This window comes from Mirounga angustirostris, unplaced genomic scaffold (genome assembly GCF_029215605.1).
Source record: "Mirounga angustirostris isolate CCGP_5_RB_7025 unplaced genomic scaffold, mMirAng1.0.hap1 SCAF_16, whole genome shotgun sequence".
Lineage (NCBI taxonomy): Eukaryota > Metazoa > Chordata > Mammalia > Carnivora > Phocidae > Mirounga > Mirounga angustirostris.
This window is the reverse complement of record NW_026991724.1, coordinates 12,165,042-12,183,933: the sequence shown is the minus strand read 5'-3', so window position 1 is coordinate 12,183,933 and position 18,892 is coordinate 12,165,042. Positions and strand designations below refer to the sequence as shown.

At 42.9% G+C, this 18,892-nt stretch overlaps 1 protein-coding gene across 6 annotated transcripts in view; it reads right to left on the bottom strand.

The window, feature by feature from the left end:
• WDR59 (WD repeat domain 59) overlaps positions 1-18,892 on the bottom strand; it is an 84,699-nt gene that overhangs the window by 25,389 nt on the left and 40,418 nt on the right. For all 6 annotated transcript variants that reach the window (XM_054511259.2, XM_045890743.3, XM_045890740.3 and 3 more), the window contains exons 10-17: positions 17,450-17,606; positions 13,470-13,549; positions 12,115-12,247; positions 11,854-11,978; positions 9,045-9,209; positions 5,929-6,024; positions 5,640-5,796; positions 5,093-5,162 (exon numbers count right to left, since the gene is read on the bottom strand). In XM_054511259.2, coding sequence (XP_054367234.1) covers positions 5,093-5,162; positions 5,640-5,796; positions 5,929-6,024; positions 9,045-9,209; positions 11,854-11,978; positions 12,115-12,247; positions 13,470-13,549; positions 17,450-17,606 — 983 coding nt within the window. The remainder of the gene's footprint in view (positions 1-5,092; positions 5,163-5,639; positions 5,797-5,928; positions 6,025-9,044; positions 9,210-11,853; positions 11,979-12,114; positions 12,248-13,469; positions 13,550-17,449; positions 17,607-18,892) is intronic.

Here is an 18,892-nt window from a genome sequence, read left to right as displayed (position 1 = left end):
TTAAATAGGAGGCCAATCTATAAAAATCTACTTATTTCTATATATTAGAAACAAACATTTGGAAATAAACATTTAAAAAATTTCATTTACAATAGCATCAAATACCTAGAAACAAATTTAATTTTAAAATGTGCATTGAAAATACAAAATATTGCTGAGAAATTAAAGAAGACTCAAAACAATAGATATATACCATGTTAGTGTATTGGAAGATTCCATTGGAAGATTATTGTCAAGGTGTCTATTTTCTCCAAACTGATCTACAGAGTCAACACATTTCCAATCAAAATATGAATAGGCTTTTTTTTCTTTGTAGAAACCAATAGGCCATTTCATATTTTTACAAGAATGCAAAAGACCTAGAGTAGCCAACATAATCCTGAAGAATAATAAAGTTGGAGGACACACCCTAGCAGATTTGAAGACCTACTGTATAAAAGCTACATTAAGAGTATAGTGTTGGCAGGGCGCCTGGGTGGCTCAGTTGGTTAAGCGACTGCTTTCGGCTCAGGTCATGATCCTGGAGTCCCTGGATCGAGTCCCGCATCGGGCTCCCTGCTCTGCAGGGAGTCTGCTTCTCCCTCTGACCCTCCCCCCTCTCATGTGCTCTCTCTCTCTCTCATTCTGTCTCAAATAAATAAATAAAATCTTTAAAAAAAAAAAAAAAAAGAGTATAGTGTTGGCATACAGAGAAACCAATAGATGAAAGGGAAAAAAAACAAAACAAAAAAAACCAGACTCCAGAAATAGACCCACAAACATAGGGTCAATTGATTTTCAACAATGTATCAATGCAATTTTTTTTAAAGATTTTATTTACTTGAGAGAAAGAGAGCGTAAGTGAGGGGAGGGACAGAGGGAGAGGGAGAAGCAGACTCCCCACTAAGCAGGGAGCCCAACGCAGGGCTTGAGCCGAGGACCCCGGGATCATGACCTGAGCCGAAGGCAGATGCTTAACAGACTGAGCCACCGGCGTCCAATGCAATTTTTTTAAATCAATGCAGATTCAATGAGAAAAGTCAAATTTTTTCCAAAAATGGTGCTGGAACAATTATGTATCTCTACTGAAAAAAGTGAACTTTGGCCCCTATCTCACATCATACACAAAAATTAATTTGAGATTGACTACAGGCCTTAAATAAGGAATCTAAAACTATAAATTTTTAAAAGAAAACGGAAGAATATTTTTGTGACCTTAGGTAGGCTAAGATTTTTTTCCTAGAACACAAAGACACTAACCATTAAATTTTTAGAGTGACAGGTTGGACTTTATCAAAATTAAAAACTTCTGTTTATCAAAAATCATTAGGGAAGGAGAAAGACAAGCAACAGGTTAAGAGAAAATCGATACATACTTCAAGCAAAGGATTTACAGCCAGAACAAAAAACAACCACAAATAAATAATAAGGAACACAGTCCTAAAGAAATGGGCAAAATACTTGAACAGGCATATCACAAAAGAAGATACCCAAATGGTCAATGAGCACACAAAAGCTGCCCAACTCACTAGTCATCACCAGGATGAGATACCACATACCCACCACAATGGCTAAAGTTGAAAAGACTGAAAACACCAAATTTTGGAGAGAATGTGGAGCAACCAGAACTCTGAAACATTGCTGATAAGATGGCACAACCACTGGGGACAGACTTTTTGGCAATACTAAAAACAAAAATCACACATACACCTATCCTAGGAGCCAAGGATTCTAGTCCTTGGGTAGAGAAATTAATATGCATGAAAAAAAAAAAAAGACCTGAATGTGTAGATCTACTCATAATAGCCCCAAACTGCCCAAATATGCCTGAAGAGGAGAATGATAAACAAACTGTATTATTTCATATAGTGGAACCACTGACATATACAACTATATGGATCCATTTCAAAAACATTAAGTTGGGGGCGCCTGGATGGCTCAGTCGGTTAAGCATCTGCCTTTGGCTCAGATCATGATCTCAGGGTCCTGGGATCCAGCCCCATGCCAGGCTCCTTGTTCTGCGGGAAGCCTGCTTCTCCCTCTCCCTCTCCATCTGCCCTGCCCCCCACTCATTCTCTCTTTCTCAAATAAAATCCAAAAACCAAAACATAAAGTTGAACAAAATAAGTAAGACATAAAATAGCACATGCTGCATGATGTTCTATTTAGATGAAGCTCAAGCACAGGCAAAACTAAAACTACAATGATGGAAGTCACAAGACTGGTTTCCTCTGGGTGAAAGGACAGGGAACCTTTGCTCTGTATCTTGGTCTGGGTGCTGGTCATCAAGGTATACACTTCATATTTGTGTACTGTAAATTATACCTCAATAGAATGCTGTTCTGATCCAAAGCCCAGATACACATATTCTTGTTTCCCTTTGAGAGTAGGTGATTGTTTTTTAGTACAATCTTTCAAATAAAGAACCCAAAGTAGCATATGGGGTCTCTGACACTTAACTCCCCAGTCCTGTTGGCCAAGGTCTCATCTGCCTAGGTTACTGCAGAGATTGGCAGACTCTCAGGACAGCAGTAGCTTCGATCTCCTTTCTTTCCTGTAAATATGCTGATTATATTACATCCAGCACACCCAGGTGTTTGCAGCGGGAGGGCTTCTGTGTTATCCTGGTTGCCCCATAGCAGAACCAGAAGTCTATCCTATATAACTGATAACATTTAAGCTTAAAAAACCAGTGGTATGGGGGAGGTTGTGCATGTGTGGGCTCAGGGATGTATGCTAGAATTCTCTGGACTTCCCACTCAATTTTGCTATACACTTAAAACTGTTGTAAAACATAAAGTTGATTAATGAAGAAAAAAACCTTTACTATATGACCCAGCAATTCCTCTCCTACATGTATATACCTGAGAAAAATGAAAATCTAGGCCCTCACAAAAACTTACAAATGCTCATAGCAGCATCATTCATAATAGCCAAAAAGTGGAAATAACCCAAACATCTACTGACTGATGAATAAATAAAGAAAATGTGGCATATACATATGATAGAATATTATCTGGCAATTAAAAGAAAGGAAGTTCTGACACATGCTACGTGTATGAGCATTGAAAACATTACACTAAGCGAAAGAAGCCAATCACAAAGGACCACATAACTATATGATTCTATTTATATAAAATGCCCAGAATAGGCGAATTTATGTGCAGTCATCACTATCGTCAATTCTAGAACATTTTTAATGACCCCCCCCAAAGAAACTGCATCCCCCAGCTGTCAACACTCCCAAGTCCCCCATTCCTCCAGGGCTGGGTAAACACTATCTACTTTCTGTCTGTATCTGTGAATATACAACAAGCCATTGAATTCTTTTAAATGGGTCAACTATATACTATGTGACTTATATCTCAATAAAACAGTAAAAACAGGGGCGCCTGGGTGGCTCAGTCGTTAAGCGTCTGCCTTCGGCTCAGGTCATGATCCCAGGGCCCTGGGATCGAGCCCCGCATCGGGCTCCCTGCTCCACGGGAAGCCTACTTCTCCCTCTCCCACTCCTCTGCTTGTGTTCCCTCTCTCCCTATATCTCTGTCAAATAAATAAATAAAATCTTTAAAAAAAAAAAGATACATGCACAGTTAAGGGGTGCCTGGGTGGCTCAGTCAGCTGAACGTCCGTCCTACTTAGTTTTGGCTCAGGTCATGATCTCATGGGTCGTGGGATGGAGCCCCTCATCGGGCTCCCTGCTCCGCGGGAAGCCTGCCTCTCCCTCTCCCACTCCACCTGCTTGTGTTCCCTCGCTCGCTGTGTCTCTGTCAAATAAATAAATAAAGTCTTCAAAAAAATAAAAAATAAAAAATAAATTAAAAAAATAATAAAGCAGTAAAAACATAAAAAACAAAAACAAGAACAAAAAATACAACCAGGAGTAATAATAGGAAACACAGAGCAATGTGCCGGGCATGGTTCTAAATGCTTCTTAGGGATTAACACATTTAATCTTCCCGGCAACTGAAGGAGGTAGGTGCCGCTATCATCCCCAAGTTATTGCTGAGGAAACTCAAGCACAGTTTAGTAACTTGCCTAAGGTCACAGAACAGCAGGGCCAAGATGGGGACCCCATGGCTTGGCTCCAAAGTCCACATTCCCATTTGTTACTTTAGATTGCCTCTTAAAAACAGAACAAAACAAATAAACCAAAAAACCCACACACAGAAAAATAATGGAGACCAGACAGAAAGCGTATTAAATTGCTAACAGTGACTCGCCAAGGAAAAGGAAAGCTTTCAAATTTTAATTTAAAACTTCCATATTGTGAGTTTTTCCAACCACTTGTCGTTTTTAAAAATTTAACATGTTTCGGTAATGTTAGAAGTGGTGTATTAGTGTTGTGGACCTGCAGATGATCTTGTTACTTTTTTATTTTATTTTTATTTTATTTTTTTAAGATTTTATTTATTTATTTAACAGAGAGAGACACAGCGAGAGAGGGAACACAAGCAGGGGGAGTGGGAGAGGGAGAAGCAGGCTTCCCGCCGAGCAGGGAGCCCGATGCGGGGCTCTATCCCAGGACCCTGGGATCATGACCTGAGCCGAAGGCAAACGCTTAATGACTGAGCCACCCAGGCGCCCCATTACTTTTTTATTTTTATTTAATGTTCAAATAATACTTTAGCAATAGGGGAAAAGCACACTAAAAAAGAATTTGCCTTGTTTTGACAACAGCTTTTATCAAAGTACTTCTTCTGGTGGTTTGGTAGTAACCAGATCTCCCAAATCTCAGCTTAGTGGCAATTTCGTGAACCTAATCTTTCATGAATAAATCTTAAGAGTGGGGGGCGCCTGGGTGGCTGAGTTGTTAAGCGTCTGCCTTCGGCTCAGGTCATGATCCCAGGGTCCTGGGATCGAGCCCAACGTTGGGCTCCCTGCTCAGAAGGAAGCCTGCTTCTCCCTCTCCCACTCCCCCTGCTTGTGTTCCTGCTCTTGCTATCTCTCTCTCTGTCAAATAAATAAAACCTTAAAAAAAAAAAATCTTAGAGTGGGTATTTACTGAAGACCTAAAACCACTTGTCCAAAGACAAACTCAGTGCTCATTCCCAGATGTCTGCCCACTTATGGCCCCATGAATGCAGCTAACATCTGCATCTCCCAGGCTCACCTTGGAGTAGGTTCTGTCGGAGACACTGCTCGATGCATCGTCATCGGCCTTGTGAAATACACCAGATACCCTGACAAAGGAGACACACATGTGCACATCAGCGTCAATGAGCTACACGTGGAAAATCCTATGGAAGCCCTGGTCAGTCCTGGCTGTGGCCATATGTAACAAGGACAAAGGTCAGAATCTCTAGGATCCAGGAGAGATGGGATGTGTGTGGTGTGGAAAAAATCTTTTCAGGTACTTTATATTTCTTTGCTAGGGGACCCGTCCTGTGTTGAGAATCAGGGATCTGAATTAGACTCAAATTCATGCTCACCAGAATGAAAAGAATTAAAACTGTAATTTTGTTGAACATTCCCAGGATATGTCCACAGAAGCCAATTCAGCATCAGACCACTTAACACTACAGCAGTCTTTTGAGTTCCCAGGAAACAAAAACAAATGAAAATTTCCTGATTTTTCTGAGATTTCTTTACAGACTACAGGACATTCTGGGCTTCTTGCTCTCAAAATCTAGAATCAGAGAACCAAAAAAGAGACCAACCTGCTCCGCAGAACCTGGCCCCCGAGGTTCTAGGGAAGGGAATATTGGCATCCTGGTATGACCCATAGGCAGTGGTCACTCGGGCAAACGTTGGTAAGGGCGGAGTGACAGAGTTCGGGAGTGCAAAGGGGTTGCTGGAAGTGCTGTCTTCTTGGTTCTGAAATTTAAAAGTTAACAGACGAAAAACCACAAGCTGTCTTAAAGCTGACTTACAAAATAAGGACACATTAGTTTGGGGAGGAAGAAACGAAACAAAACATCAAAGCGTAGGTTGGTACAAGAATCCCACCACGAAAGACTCAAGGCAGGAGACGAGCTGGCGCAGGCAGGGCTCCAAACAACTCTGGTTTCGTTTCACTTTTTGCAGGGAAGTGTCTTTCAGGATCTAGAAAAGGCACGAAACACAGTCAAGAATAGCAACATTCCTTCTCCTGATTCACTTTTCTTCTTCAAAGCAGTGGGAAGTCGTGAAGATGCAGGGAGGCCGGAGCTGTGTCTGAGGCTTCGGCATCCTACTTTCCACCTGACTCTAGAGGCTCACAGAGCATATTCGAGAAGCCCTCTCCTTAGCCAGGGCAGGCACACAAAGCTTAAGAGAACACACTTCTTTCTGGTGAATTCTACTCCTTTCCTCGCCTTCTAGCTGAACCCCAAACCCCTCATGAAAATTTCAGTATCCTAGAAGTAATACCCAATACAGGCCAGGGGGAACAGATGTCACTTCGGTGGAAATTACAATGTATCTTTTTTTTTTTTTTTTGCTTCTTTAAAAATATAAATCCTAACATTTTAAGGCACATGCTATAGACATAAACTGACATACACATACTGAAGACAGGTGTGTAACTGGGCCTGCGTGTCCAACATGGAAGTCATTACCCACATGCGGCTACACAGCATGTAAAATGAGGTAGTCTGAATAGAGATGTGCTGGGGCGCCTGGGTGGCTCAGTGGGTTAAGCGTCTGCCTTCGGCTGGAGTCATGATCTCGGGGGTCCTGGGACTAAGCCCAGCTTCAGGCTACCTGCTCAACAGGGAGTCTGCTTCTTCCTCTCCCTCTGCCCCACCCCCGTTTGTTCTCTCTCTCTCAAATAAATAAAATCTTAAAAAAAAAAATAAAAAAAGGAAAGGGCCAGCCTCAGTTGTTAGGCGTGCTGAATTGAAATGTGCTGTAAGTGTAAAATTCATACTGAGTGTTGAAGACTTAGTACAAAAAAGAGAATGCAAACTCTTGCAATAATTTTTATATGGACTACATGCTGAGATGAGAATGCTTTGCATATACTGGGGTACGTAAAAATATTACTGAAATTAATTTACCTGCTACTTTCAATTTTTTTTTTTTAGTGTGGCTACTAGAAAATTTTAAATTACGTGTAGCCTGCATTATATTTTTATCAGGCAGCACCGAATTAGACCTTTAAAGATACTTCCTGGGCGCCTGGGTGGCTCAGATGGTTAAGCGTCTGCCTTCGGCTCAGGTCATGGTCCCAGGGTCCTGGGATCAAGTCCCGCATCAGGCTCCCTGCTCCTTGGGAGCCTGCTTCTCCCTCTGCCTCTCTCTCTCTCTGTCTCTCATGAATAAATAAATAAAATCTAAAAAAAAAAAAAAAAACCTCTCTCTTTAAAAAATAAATAAATAAATAAATATACTTCCTAATCCTATCACTTTTAATCCTATCATTTTAATAACAATAGGAACATCTATCTTTTCTGCATGTGCAAATAAGACAATGAAATATTCAAATTCCAAGTACAGACAAACAAAAAAACAGACTCCCAACTATAGAGAACAGATGGTTACCAGAGGGCAGGTGGGTGGGAGGATGGGTGAAACAGGTGATGGGGATTAAGGAGTGCGCTTGTCGTGATGAGCACTGAGTAATGTATAGAATTGCTGAATCACTATATTGTACACCTGAAACTAATTTAACACTACATATTATACTTGGATGAAAAATAAAAATTTCCAAGCACAAAATGCACTTATACTACAAAATCAGAGTAGCATTTGAGAGATCCTTACACCACTTGAAAATTTTCTTGGTTACGTATCTTCCCCCAGGAAGATGGGTCAAGTGTATATGATACAAACTAGGCAAAGGGTGTGTAGTATTTGGGTCATCTTGGTTTGTCAGGACATTTCAGTTACTTCACTCATGACGCTGCTCAAACTGAAAAAGGTGTATCATACCCAGCTCGTGGGGCTTCTTTAATGGAGATTCTGCCTGATTAGCTCTGATTAGAACTGCCAAAGCAAGTTTCTGAGGCTGCAGGAGCAAAGACTAGATGCCAGGCTATCCCACCTCCATTCAGGCACCACCATCCCTTCAGATACCTCACCTGGGCAGCCAGCCAGCCTCACCTGAGGATGACACCACCTCTTTTCTTGGAATGGATTTTTTTTTTTTATTGCCTTACATTTTGTTTTTGTTTTTAAGTAGGCTCCATGCCCAGCATGGGGCCCAATGCAGGGCTTGAACTCACAACCCTGAGATCAAGACCTGAGCTGAGATCAAGAGTCGGATGCTTAACTGAGCCACTCAGGCGCCCCTTGTTTTCCGATGATAAAGTATCTTTTAGCTTCAGAATACATCTTGCCGGGCGCCTGGGTGGCTCAGTTGGTTAAGCGACTGCCTTCGGCTCAGGTCATGATCCTGGAGTCCCGGGATCGAGTCCCACATCGGGCTCCCTGCTCGGCAGGGAGTCTGCTTCTCCCTCTGACCCTCCCCCCTCTCATGTGCTCTCTCTCTCATTCTCTCTCTCAAATAAATAAAATCTTTAAAAAAAAAAAAGAATGGGGCGCCTGGGTCGCTCAGTCGTTAAGCGTCTGCCTTCGGCTCAGGTCATGATCCCAGCGTCCTGGGATCAAGTCCCACTTTGGGCTCCCTGCTCAGCAGGAAGCCTGCTTCTCCCTTACCCATTCCCCCTGCTTGTGTTCCTGCTCTTGCTATCTCTGTCTCTGTCAAATAAATAAATAAAATCTTTAAAAAAAAAAAGAATACACCTTGCCTACTGTTTCCAGATAAATGAAAATGTACTGCAGGGTTCTTAACCAGGGATTAATGCATAGCTTTAATGACATCTATAAGCAGATTATATACAATTATAGAACTACAACTATATTTCTAAATTATATACAACATTTGTGCAAATTTCTCTGGGGAAGGGTCCATTGTTTTCGTTGGTTGTTCAAAGGGGGTCCATGATCCAAAAAGGTTAAGAACCACTGCTCTGATATTTTCTATACACAATGAAGTTATCACCGAAGCACATACAAAAGACTTTCAAATCTTATCTACTGGAGTTTTCATTCAACTTTACCACTCAACTTAGCTGCTGATGCCTGTGAACACACGTCTCCTCTTACAACACTAAGGGGAATGTGTGGACACAGACCCCTACCTTTAGCAGCTTCGCTTTCATCGTGGATGTGATGGTTGTGGGGTTGACAAACTGGAAGGAAGGGGCAGCGTTGTTGGGGTACTGCGCAGGGAACTTCACCAGCATCTTGACACGGTGACCACTGCAATGCACGGATACTGTGCAGCTCCTGTCCGCCGCGTCCATCTGCAGACGACAGAGGGACAACTGCTCGCGAGATGAGCCATCGGGCATCTCCAGACGCAAATGAATTTATTTATTTATTAATATTTATTTATTTATTATTTTAAATAATAATATTTATTTATATTATATTATTATTATTATATTATTATAAATAATATATTTTATTTTATTATATATATATTTTATTATATTATATATATAAATATATAATAATATATATAATTATAAATATATATAATTATATAATATATATTATATAATATTATAAATAAATATTATTAAATAAATAATAAATATTAAAATAATATTATTTTAAATAAAAAAAATAATTATTATTTATTAAAGATTTTATTTATTTATATGAGAGAGAGAGAATGAGAGACAGAGAGCATGAGAGGGAGGAGGGTCAGAGAGAGAAGGAGACGCCCTGCCAAGCAGGGAGCCCGATGCAGGACTCGATCCTGGGACTCCAGGATCATGACCTGAGCCGAAGGCAGTCGCTTAACCAACTGAGCCACCCAGGCGCCCTTTTTTTTTTTTTTAAGGTGTTGTTTTTTTTTAAGATTTTATTTATTTATTTGAGAGAGAGAATGAGATAGAGCATGAGAAGGGGGAGGGTCAGAGGGAGAAGCAGACTCCCTGCTGAGCAGGGAGCCCGATGCGGGACTCGATCCCGGGACTCCAGGATCATGACCTGAGCCGAAGGCAGTCGCTTAACCAACTGAGCCACCCAGGTGCCCCCGGACGCAAATGAATTTAAACAAGCTAACTGCAAGCTCTAGGCTCCCGGGACCTGGGCAAAGGGAGACTCTCCAGAGACAAATGAATTTGGAAGATTTAGACAACTCGTGTTCAAGACAGATTTTTAATTTTAGCACTGATTTAATAAGTTCAAAGTATTTTGACTTAAAAAAGCTTCAGCCTGAAGCTGTGAGGTAGAACTGAAACTTGCTATATTTATTTTGAGATGAGAAAATAAAGCAGGAAGAAATTGAAATACCGGACTCGAGTTAAAAAGCACTCCTGGGAAAATCCATGGAGACAGAAAGCGGATTAGTGGGTGCCAGGGGCGGGGGCTCGGGCAATGGGACGTGACTGCTAATAGGATTTTTTAGGAATGATGAAATGATGAACATGTTCTGGAATTAGGGGTGATGGTAGCACAGCTCCGTGACTATACTATGAACCACCAAATTGTACACTTTAGAAGGGTAAATTTTATGGTAAATGAATTTTATCTCAATACTTCTAAAAAAGCACTCCTGGAAAAGGAATCAAGATCTCCTTCTGAAACTAGAATCACTTGGCTGTCCACACTTTTCTCAACTGTTCTCAACAAAGGATTATGATCTGAATTGATACAGGTAACCAATTAATCAAAGAATCCTTTCTCTCTCGATTTCTCGCGCTGCCAACCAGAGAAGGCAGCTGGAGTAGAGCGAAAAAAGGCACACACGTGGGAAATCTGGAGACAGATTCAAATAGTATCTCTTCTACCAAATAGCCGCTGACTTCAGACAAGTCATTACATCTCTTAGTGTCAGTTTCCTCTTGTAAAGTAGGGAGAAAAGCATGTATTGCAGAGTTGTTTTAAATGCCAAAGGAAGGGCGCCTGGGTGGCTCAGTCGTTAAGCGTCTGCCTTCGGCTCAGGTCGTGGTCCCAGGGTCCTGGGATCGAGCCCCTCATCGGGCTCCCTGCTCCGTGGGAGGCCTGCTTCTCCCTCTCCTGCTCCCCTGCTTGTGTTCCCTCTCTCGCTCTCTGTCAAATAAATAAATAAAATCTTAAAAAAAATAAAAATAAAACAAACGCCAAAGGAGGGGCACCTGGATGGCTCAATTGGTTTAAGCATCTGATTCTTGATTTCAGCTCAGGTCATGAGCTCCGGGTTGTGAGATGGGAGCCCTGCGTTGGGTTACATGCTGGGCATGGACCCTGCTTGGGATTCTCTCTGTCCCTCTGCCCCCCTCCTCCCAAAAAGGCCAAAGGAGATAATTATGCACATATCCATACCTACTGTTAGTTGAATCTGGGCAAAAAAGAAATCAAGCTTCAAAACTCCTTCACAGACTCAATTCTCTGAAGGAAAGCATTTCAATACCTCCCCAAAAGGAAGAGAGTAAACCTTTCCATGTGTTAAATGAACAAAGAGGTTTGGTGACCTTCTTACTATGAATCTAAGTCATTAAGGAAATGACCAGCTTTAAAGGGAGACAGTACAGCAGAGTCCAAAGAACCTGGTATGTGTGTGGGGAGGGGGGGCGGTGGTCAGGAGGTTTGGCTTCTAAATTCAGCTCTGCCACTAACCACACCAGTAACCTCTGCCAAATCACTAAGCCTCCCTGGCTCTAAGTAACTTCACACATGGTAAAATGAGGTGTTGGAGCAGCTAAGAGGATTTCAAGACACACGAGCATCAGTTTATTCCTTGATTCATCTTACGAGAAAATACTATGGTGAGACTATAATGTGCATTTATAAAACATCTATTTCTCTAGAAAACCTAGAAAATAAAAAAGCAAGCAGACAGATTCACTTGTTGGTGCAGCAAAGCTCTTTGCGAGCCGAGATCAGAGCTGAAAGAGTCCCCTCGCCCACCGACTGCCATCCGCAAGCAGGGGAACGAGGCCGTAAACTAGCGAGCACCTCCACGTTGACGTTCCGGATCTGCACGTTGATCAGCGAGAACTCTTGCTGCAGAGTCTGAGGCAGCCCTGGCTGCTCCGATTTATTCTCTTCCAGGATACTGCTCGGGGGGTCTTCCTTTAAGACTAGCAGGAGAGAGAGGTTCTTCAGTTGTTGGAAAACCCTTTTGAAAATGGGTCCGAGAGCCGTTCTAGGGTATCTGCCGTAACTCTGAGATGCACAGAGGGGCACTTCCCCTGAAACACCCGTTTGACCGATTACCTTCTTCCTCCCCGTGGCTCAAGTTGTGCTGGTGATCTGTATCTTGAGTGTGAAGGGTCTTCTCTGGTTCCGGCAGAAGAGAAATGCTCTCAATGAACTCATCGACACCATCTAATATGTCGTTTGCACAAAGCTGCAACAAAGGGTAGAAGATCTAGGTCTACAGATGTCAGTGGAAATGATCATCATGTCTGGTTAGGGTTCTGACTTAAAAATGGGAATCACAAAGGCTAAAGATGTCGGCCAAAAACCGATACAATCAGAATAGGTTTTACCCTCCACCAAATCTCTCTGATTAAATACACAGGAGAACAGACTTTTAGCTACCCTGGAAATTTTTCATCCTGTTCATAGTTTGTGCAAGCCTCAGAAAACATTAAATTCCAAGCCTTTATGGAGTTGCTCAGCTAACCCAAGACCAAAAATGAACAAATGGTACTTTCTGGAAAAAATATATTTGAAAGGCAGTAAGGTGATGATACTTAACCAAAATGCTAAGCGTGACTTCGTACTGAGCAGTGTTGCAAAATTTTTTTTAAGACTGACTGATTGATTGATTGATCTTTAAGTTATCTCTACACCCAACGTGGGGCTCATGAATCTCAGGATCATGGGACTGAGGCTCACACTGGGCCCGCTACTCAGCCATGAGTTTGCTTGTCCCTCTCCTTCGCCCTCTGCTCTTCCCCACCCCACCGATCTCTCTAATTAATTAATTAATTAACTTAAAAAATCTTAAAAAGAGAGAGAGTTGCATGCTCTTGTTCCCAGGTTTTGGCACAAAAAAAAAAAAAAAAAAAGGAGCTGCATGCTCTACCAACTGAGCCATCCAGGCACCCTGCAGGGTTGAAAATTTTACGCAGCATTTTCTATCTACCCTCTACAGAGCACAGGCCACAGCAGTTCATACCAGGTACCAACCACTGTGGTTCACATAAGAAACAGGTATCATTATGGGGCAAAAATTGAAAAGAGCTTCATAGGACAGGTGCTGCTGATGGATGTAAAGGGTTCTGAACACTGCAGACCCTAAGGTTAGACGTCCTAGTTCATTTAGAAGAAGAGAAGAAATGAAGCCCACAGGCCATTTGCTCAGTCGGCTACCCACACTCTCATACTGGGACATGAGAAAAGGCAGTCAGAGGCTTTTCACGCTTAAAAGTACCCAACACGGGAATTGGCTCTTGAAGATCTCAAAGCCTCCGTGTGTCCTACACAAGCCACTCGGCCAACCAGCAAGTATTAGTAAATGTCTCTACGTATCCTCTAACTCCCACAGGTACTAAACTTTGTATTTTTTTTTAAGTTTCTAGCGTACCCAGTTACACTCCTCCACAACAGCACTGAATACATACCCTCTGCATCTGGGAATCCACTCGCCACATTCTCAAGGTCTGATCCCGTGACCACGTAACCAGTTGGTAGTCCTTGGACCCTAGAAATCACCAAATAATAATCCTGGAATTTTTTTTTTTAAGATTTTATTTATTTGACAGAGAGAGACCCAGCGAGAGAGGGAACACAAGCAGGGGGAGTTGGAGAGGGAGAAGCAGGCTCCCCACTGAGCAGGGAGCCCAACGCGGGGCTTGATCCCAGGACTCTGGGATCCTGACCTGAGCCGAAGGCAGACGCTTAACGACTGAGCCACCCAGGCGCCCCTGGAATTTTTTTTTTTTTTTTTTTTAATTCAACATCAGTTTTGCTACAGGTTGCAATGGGGTGAGATTCCTTCATCCATCCATTCAACAAAAACTTGTTGACCATCTCCTAGACGTCAGGCACTGCTCTAGGTACTAGGACAAACATGAATACTACAGTCTCTGTCTTTATAGATCTCACAATCCAGTGGTGGCAACAGACAAATAGATAAATACATAATAAAATGTCTGGTAGTGACAGTGTTATTAAACAAACAAAAAAAACACAACAACAACACCCAGGATTAGAGAACTGATGGTGGAGCTATCTTTAGACAGGCCTCCCTGAGGAAGTCAGATTTGAGCAGAAACTTAAATGAAATGAAAGAATATCTGGCAGCTCAGCTGGTGAAGAGGGATGCTGGGATTTAACGTCACATTGAACTTTCGCCTGCACAAATGTTCCTCCTTTTATATGCTCCAGAGGAGCTGAGCATGAATATGATTTTTGTGAAACGAATTGCTTTAAATGCATAACGGCACCTTGCCATTTAAAAGAATTTTTTGGTAAAGAGATGCATCTCTTTATAAAATGGATAATCAATCGGGGCACCTGGGTGGCTCAGTCATTAAGCGTCTGCCTTTGGCTCAGGTCATGATCCCAGGGTCCTGGGATCGAGCCCCGCATAGGGCTCCCTGCTCAGCGGGGGGTCTGCTTCTCCCTCTCCCACTCCCCCTGCTTGTGTTCCTGCTCTTGCTATCTCTCTTTCTGTCGAATAAATAAATAAAAGCTTTTAAAAAAAAAAGGATAATCAATCTTGATTGAGTGTTCTTAATTGACTGAGTTATATTTCCATATATCAGGTCTGGTCAGAGGGAAACTATTCTAAAATCATTGAGGGAGCTTTATGAAAGGATCAGGGCATTTCTGAGTAATTAGGTCATATCAAGAATCTCCTTTATGGGGGCGCCTGGCTGGCTCAGTCGTTAAGCGTCTGCCTTCGGCTCAGGTCATGATCTCCAGGTCCTGGGATCGAGCCCCGCATCAGGCTCCCTGCTCAGTGGGGAGTCTGCTTCTCCCTCTCCCTCTGCCTCTCCCCACTGCTCCTACTCTCTCTCTCTCTCTGTATCTCTCTGTCTCAAATAAATAAATTAAAAAAAAAAAAATTCTGAAAAAAAAAAAGAATCTCCTTTATGGCCATCCTTAGAGAGCAAAGAATTTAAAAGAGTTTAGAATTGAATTTCATCCAATTCCTTCATTTTACAGATGGGAAAATGGAGGCAGCAGAACACATGATGTGTCCAAGCTAAAAGGGTGGGTGAGGGGCAGAAGTTCCTTCTCTGTGTCCCTGCCCCCATTTGGGCCTTCGCTCCTCAGGGTGCTGCTGTATCCTTGCGCATGCCCGGCAGGACACAAGTCTTCTGAACGGCTGCCTGCCAGCAGTCCCCTGGACCCTGTACAGACTCATGTTCACATCAGCAATCGTCTGCATTCACATCTGGCTTCTTTTCACGTTCCTGACTGTGGAGAAAAGTTACCCCTAATTCCACTCAAATCCCAACCCCTCCACCAGTGCCTTCACCCCCATTCCAAGGGCCCTTGCTTTCCCACATACTGCCTCTCTTGCACCCTCTCCTTGCCCTCAGACAGAGAGGGGAGCAGTTCTAAGATCTACTTAGTCTGCTCCTTGCCTGTGAAAGCGACTTCATCCACAAAACCAGTTCCTGCTGCCTCTGTTCATGTTGCCTTACGATCCGGCTTCTATCCGCAATCTGCTTCTGGAACTGGTCTCTTAATGATCACATAGCTTCCTATTTGTACCACTAAGTGCTTTCCTCTTACTCTGCACCTTGATCCTTCAGCAACATCTGAAACCAGTGACTGGAGCTTCCTTCATGAAGCATCCCCTTCCCTTGGCCATGATATCCCAATTCTCTTGCTAGCACTCTAAGAGCTCCGGCACCGCAGTGAGAACCCTAGTCAAAGCTTGAGGTGATCCAGTAAAAACTGACTAAGAAGCCATGGAAGTAAAATAAAATGGAGCAGCAGTGGTTGAAAAAGAAGTAAAATACAAGAATACGTGCAGGAGGATTACATTTACAAAAGGTCCAACAAGCGAGCTGAAACTATTTCGAGGGATGCATGAACGGTGGCAAAACTATAAAAGTAACAACAGAAATCACTCTCATAATTATTAGGACAGCGTTTCCTTCTAGGGAAGGAAAAGGACTGGATCTGGGGCTCAAGCAATGTTCCCTTTCTAGCCCGTGGTGGTAGTTACATAGATATTCACTTCAAAATTTGTAAGATTGTACAGGTTTTATGCAATTTTCTAGACAGATGATACACTTTACAATAAAAAGAATTTGAAGAAACACCTGTAACTTGCACTCAAAATCTCACTACTGACTAGATGGCCCCCATGTACACCATTCAGCCTGCCAGCTCACGGATGACACAGATAAAGGGGTGCCAAACCCCTGAAAATGGGTTGCCAAAAACTTTGTTTCAAGCCAGAACTACAGGCCAACCTTTCCCTGCTAGACTATGAGGAAACAACTTCATCTGTTTACTATGGCAAAATGCAAGAAAGGAAGTTGAAAGTCAAAGTCATGCATGCAAACTGATGGGATAAAGACCAAGCAGCCTCACGTTCCTAGAAGCAGGGATATTCGGGAAATAAAGATGAGAAAATTAAGAGGATGATCAAAAGAGTCCCTTCAAAAACTATCCTGGAAGAAAGGCTTGCGAAGGTCACAAATAAGCCGGAATAAGAGGAGTGCTATAATCCCAGGTCTACCCGAGACCTTTCCTGGGACCCTGGACAGGTCACACGACTCCACTGCCTGGCTTTCCTTCCATAATATGGAAAGACCAAGAAATATATTTCTGTTCTGTAAAACCTTTAGAGATCGTGACAATAAGATCTCAGGAAAAGAGAGGCTGCAACTAAGTTTGCATGGTGAGCTGGTGGAGCAGCCGAGGCTGAGGGCTTCTGACTCCATTACACTTGACCCTGCATTAGTGAGGGCTGGCTAGCTGAAGCTGCAGCAACAAACAATCCCCAAATCTCAGAGGATTAAGCAAGGACATCTTGCTCACGGGCACAGCTCCAGCTGGAGTTTTGCCAGTTGCGGTGGCAGAAGCAAAGACAGCGTGTAATTGTACAATGGCCGCTAATGCTTCAACCCAGAAGAGATCGTATCACTCTGTTCATGTCTCATGACCAAAGCAAGACATGCGGTCAAACCCATCTTCAAGGAAGTGGGAGGTAAAAGACCACTGTGCATTGTGAAGGGAACTAGGCATACGTGGTGGGGGGCGGTGCTAATGATGACCTCAGGTCTCCTTCCTCCCCAGAGTGGCAAGGAGCAAACGCCAGGCTTCTGAGGACTGTGACCCCAGAGTTTTTCAGCCCTAGAGATGATCCAACAGCAAGTCTCCATCTCTTACAGATCTCTTCCATGCAGGTGAGAGATGATACTGAACCTGAGAAGAGGCGGGAGCTTGGGAGACAAGCCACAGACACACACCCCTTTACCCGTCTACAGTGGGTAGGTGGCGGTCTCCCTGACTCTCCCATTCCTCAAGCCCAGAGCTGAGGGGTCTGCGTCCTCTGCACTGGACCACATGGCCAACCTTACTGGAGCTTCTGTGGAACATGGCTCAGAAGGAAATCAGGCTCCCACTCACTCACCCTCCTTCTGTTTCCTCCACTGGAACTCCAGCACCACATCATCGTGGCCCACAAACGTGTGGACTGGGGTGTTCAAGTCAAAGACGTTCCACAAGAGGAGACTATTTTCCCTCCGCAGCTGGGGGACCATCACAGTCACCAGTCCATTGCTGAAAGGCTACGGCAGGAAAGGGAAAAGCAGGTGGTTATTCCAGGGAGAGTCAGCTGAATCTTGAATTACCAAAGTTGGAATGCTTTCCTAACTAACATAAACGAGATGATGGAAGGCCCCAACCCATCTGGGGAAATGTTTTCCAAATACCATAAGTTAACCATCACATCTACTTTTCTTTTGCATTTATTCCCTTTTTCTGTGCATGGAAGGGACCAAAGCGAGTAAAAAATAAAGCTAAGCCAAATACTTGGAGAACTTTAAATTCTAAAATAAGCAAATGGCTCTGAACAGAACACACTGTTTCACATCCAGAACGAGTATGCAAGACACACTGGGGAAAACCCCAGAGCAGCGAGCAGAGTTCTTGCCATGTGGAAATGCACCAGAAGCACAGCATCTACACGAAACATCGCCTTCCCACGGCCCCCCAAACTACAGCTATTCAGAGGGAAACCCTCCAGTTTCAGGACTGACACGTTTTACTTATCAACACCTAATCTGCTAGGTAGCTAAGGGGGCCCATTTGGTAGATAATCAGACTCTGTTCTGGAAGGAATAAACCACAGTCACCTAAAAGCACATTTATCTTCACTTTCCCTCCTGGCAGCACTCCTGGACTTCGCTGTTTATTTTTTAAAGTAAACATATTAATCCAGAGAAGTATTCTAATTCATAAGAACAATGTCTGATTTCTTGACAAGCGCTCCCAGATGCAAAAGGCATTTAATACCTAAATTATCTTCTATGTTCCACAGCGCCTCAGGGTGACAGCCTAATGCATAAAGGCAGCTTTATTCATCCCTGTACTCCCTTTCAAGCTGACACTGAAGAAAGTATATTATCTCTGATCAGAAGCTATCAATGTGACAATGGGAAAATTGCTGAAAGACTAATAGCCTATCCCCTCTATCTGTAGCATTTTATGGTTTCTAAAGCACTTTCACATACCATTTTTCAAAAGGAAAGACATATTGTGCGTGTGCTAAATGCCACCGAACAGCATACTTTAAAACGGTAAATTTTATCACAATAATAAAAAGGAAGGCCTGGTAAAAATTATATTCATATGCTACAGAGGAGGAAAGTATTGTTCAAGAGCATCCAGCAGCTTGCCCAAGGCCACACAAATATTAAATGGCTCACTGCAAATATGGAAACAATCAAGTGCGCATCAATGGATGAACAGATAAAGAAGATGTATCTTACACCACACACACACACACACACACACACAATGGAATATTATTCAGCCACAAGAAAGAAGGAAATCCCATCATGTGCCACAACAT